Raw genomic sequence first — 3,600 nt, forward strand, 5'->3', positions numbered from 1 at the left:
CTAGGATGCACCAAATTTATGAAGCAGCCGGGAGGCCCCTGTGGGATGGGAGGGTAATCCTCCCCCAGCCAGCCTGCGGTCAGAACTCCACTAAAGCCCAAGCAAGGGAGCTCCCGACACAGCCCTTTGGGGTCCTGGTTGCCCGAAGCCATCATCCTGGCAGGTGCTAGAAAAGGCATGTAGATGACTTAGGAGTTCCCCCACTACAATGGCTGTGGTTCTTTCTCTCCTCCTTCTTTCCTGGTCCTGTTTCTAGTTCTCTAAACAGCCTGGATTGAGGCTCCAGGTAGACACTGTGATTGTCTTTCAGTGCTGGTTCCCAAGCCTCTGCACTGCCCCTTTCCCAGCCTGCCAGGTGAGGGTCCCAGAGCCCCCTCCCCAGGAAAAAAAACACAGCACAGCTTCAAACTTGGAGAATGTTATTGGTCCTGGGGAACGTTTGGCAGTGCCCTCCCCCCTCACTGTTTGCCGTTGCCATTGATGGGACGCTTCACATGTTCAGGGGAGTCCAGGAAGGCCTTGATTTTGGGCCGAGCTACCAGGCGCTTCGTGTAGCCTGTGAGCAGGGGGAAGTTCTCCAGGCAGCCGGGATCCAGGACTTGGTGAATCAGCAGCAAGTCCAACAAGTTGTAGTCAGCGAAGGAGATCTGCAGGGGGGAGCAGTGGGCCAGGCCTCAGCAGGTGGGAGTGGACCGGAGGTGGAGGGCCGGCCAGCCCGTAGGTCCGTCCCACTTTGCTGCCTGAATGGCTCCAGCCTGTTCCCATCCATAAGAAGGTGGGTGAGGGAAGGGTGCTCACCTGGTCGCCCACGATGAAGGCCTGGCCTCCCTGGTTCTGGGACAGCAGTGTCTCAAAAGGCTTCAGGTGGGTGGGCAGAGCCTTCACGTAGTCATTCTTGCCCGCCTCCTGCCAGAAAAGTGCCACAGCTGTATCTTCTTCCCATCCTCACCGCGCTGGCCAGAAGCCGAACCCTACCCCCTACTGTCCCCCACTGCTCTCCTCTCCATTCTACCCTTTTGCCCCCTCTTTTTCTTTCTTGACTTCCCTCCTTCTTTCTCTTTCTTTCATTGTGTGTGTGTGTGCGCGCCAGTACTTGAGCTTGAACTCAGGGATCATCTCATGCTCTTGCTTGGCCTCTTAGCTCAAGGCTGGCACTCCACCATTTGAGCCACACCTCCACTTTTCGGTGATTAACTGGACATGGGAATCTCTCCGATTGTCTTTCTGGCTGGCATCAGATCACAATCCACAGATCCCAACCTTGTGAGCAGTTAGGATTATAGGCATGCACCGTCCGTGCCCAGGCCAGCCACCATCTCTTACTATTTCATCCTCACAAGCCCTTCAGAGGGGGCAGCTCTGAGGATCCTTCTAGAACTCACATGCAAACACAGCCTAGCAGAGACCTCTCAATGGTTCCCATTTCTCTGAGTCCAAAACTCGGTTCAAGGCCTTCAGCCCCCACCTGCTGCCCCCCATGTTCATGCATGCGCTCTGGCCCCAGACACACAAGCATCTTCCCCACCAGAGAGTGCCAGCACCTCCTCCCAGAAACTTCCTTTCATAGAGCCTCCCCCTCAGGTGGCTCTAGGATGCCCACATCCACCCAAGGCCGTCAGGAAAGCACGTGCCAGCACTGGCCTTGATCTCAGGGCCTGGGCACTGTCCCTGAGCTTTTTATGCTCGACCACTTCAGCCACAGCTCTGCTGCCAAGGCTTTGATGGTTCATTTGAGATAAGAGTCTTCATGCTACTTTCCTGCCTGGGCTTTTTGAGCTGTGGTTCTCAGAACTCAGCCTCCTGAGTCGCTAGGATGAGAGGCGTGAGCCACCAGCACCTAGATAGGAACCGTCTTTCACTAGACATCTGTACGTGTACTGTCACTTGACTGGTGGGGAGGAGTGGGGGGGGCAGCTCTCATCCATGATGACATGTGACCCAGTTCTGGCACTCTGATTCAGAGCACACAGTGTAAGAGCCCCTTTGTTCGCTCAGTGCCCGCGTGGTGCCCAGGCTCACATAGTTGGTGTAGATGAGGGTCACGTATTTGCAGCGGAGGTCCTCCACACCGTCATTCACCACGTCCACCAGAGCTGCCTCCTCCTGGTTCTTCCCATACAGTCCTGGGGGGGAGCACACAGCATGGCTGGGTTCCCAGTGTGCACAAACCCCTGTCCACTGCTGGCCCAGGGGCCGGTGGCTGCCGCGGCCAGGAGGAAGGGAGGAAGGACTGGCCTGGCCAGTGAGCCCACCATACAACCAGCGAGCCCGGAGCCTGGCACAGAGCAGGAGGACTTGGTGGCACCTTGGACAAGGAGAGTCTCTGCTCAATCCACTCCACTGGGACTCGTGCAGACATGCCCGGCCACTGGCAGATGCCCCTCTGCCCTGAGTTGGCCGGTGGAAGCTCAGGACTCACCAAAGGTGCGGGCCAGGTGCCGCAGGATGGCATTGGACTGGTACAGGGTGAGGTCCCCGTCCTGGAACTTGGGGAGCTGTCCGTAGAGCTGGTGGGGAGGAGGGGTAAGGCTTTGTGAGGGAGCCTGGGCCCGCCTGCCCCTGGCCAGCCCCTGCCCCCAAGGCGGGGGTCACTCACACAGGAGGCCTTGAGGGGGCCCTTCTGCCAGATCTCCCCGGTTACCACCTCCTCCTTCCAGCTCTGGCCCTGGTCAGCCAGCAGCATGCGCATGGCCTCGCAGCGCCCTAGCGGGAGCGAAGGACAAAGCACAGGGGTGGGAACGAGGCAGGGGCCCAGGGAGGGACCGGGCCAAGACTCCCAGGGCAGTGGGGGGGGGGCCCTGGCGGAGGAGCAGGGGGGAGGCCGGAGACCCACAGCTGCGCGGCGCAGGGGAGGGAAGCGTGGACCGCAGCGCCGCCAACACACCCGCCCTCTCCTACCTCGGACCGGGAAGTAGACGATGGTGTAGGGCGGCACTGGGGACGGAAGGAAGCTGTTAGACCCTGAGCCAAGGGCAGGGCGCCGTCCCCGCCCTCCCCACCGGGGGTCGGCCCCATCTGGGTCTCGGCCGCCCCCACCCCAGCACCCAGCTCCGCATCCGGGGCGCACTGGGTCCCGGTGCCCGGGGCGCGGGCGGAGCCGACCCCGGCACCGGGGTCCCCGGGCGGGACAGACTCACTGGTGACCGTGGAGCTGCGCAGCTGGAGGCGTCAATGGCGGAGCTGGGCGCAGACCCAGCGCCCCGCCTTACATAAGGGGCGCCGACCGCTCCGCCCCGGGCTGGCCACGGGCTGGGCGGCTGCTCCGTCCCGCGGGGCGGGGCGGGACGGGGTGGAGTCTGTGAGTCCTGGTGGTCCGGCCGCACGTCCGTCCCGGGCCCGGGAGGCGGAAGGAAAGCCCCGCTGAGCGTGGGCCAGGGGGAGCCCCTGCCTCCACTCTCCCGCCCCCCCATTTAAAGACTCAGCATCGCTCAGTTGTGGGGGGTTCGTGTGTACCTAATGTCTGTCCACGCATAACCGAACGCAGTTATCATGTGCAGAGACGCCCGCGAGTCTCGTCAGGCTCCCCTCCCCCAACCGGGCTCAGGCCTCGAGGGAGCTGGAACCCTGGCTGCCCGCACCCACCCCCCATCCTCCCCCTCC

At 61.8% G+C, this 3,600-nt stretch overlaps 1 protein-coding gene across 1 annotated transcript; it reads right to left on the bottom strand.

Moving 5' to 3' along the window:
• Positions 1 to 402: 402 nt before the first annotated feature.
• LOC105989276 (glutathione S-transferase P) lies at positions 403 to 3,212 on the bottom strand. The gene is made up of 7 exons (XM_013021232.1): positions 3,138 to 3,212; positions 2,899 to 2,934; positions 2,597 to 2,703; positions 2,420 to 2,507; positions 2,020 to 2,123; positions 799 to 906; positions 403 to 647 (listed from the first exon to the last, which is right to left on the bottom strand). Coding segments are annotated over exons 1-7 (633 nt in total). The 5' UTR covers positions 3,139 to 3,212; the 3' UTR covers positions 403 to 458.
• Between the last annotated feature and the right edge of the window lie 388 nt (positions 3,213 to 3,600).

Source organism: Dipodomys ordii, unplaced genomic scaffold (genome assembly GCF_000151885.1).
Source record: "Dipodomys ordii isolate 6190 unplaced genomic scaffold, Dord_2.0 Scaffold54, whole genome shotgun sequence".
Lineage (NCBI taxonomy): Eukaryota > Metazoa > Chordata > Mammalia > Rodentia > Heteromyidae > Dipodomys > Dipodomys ordii.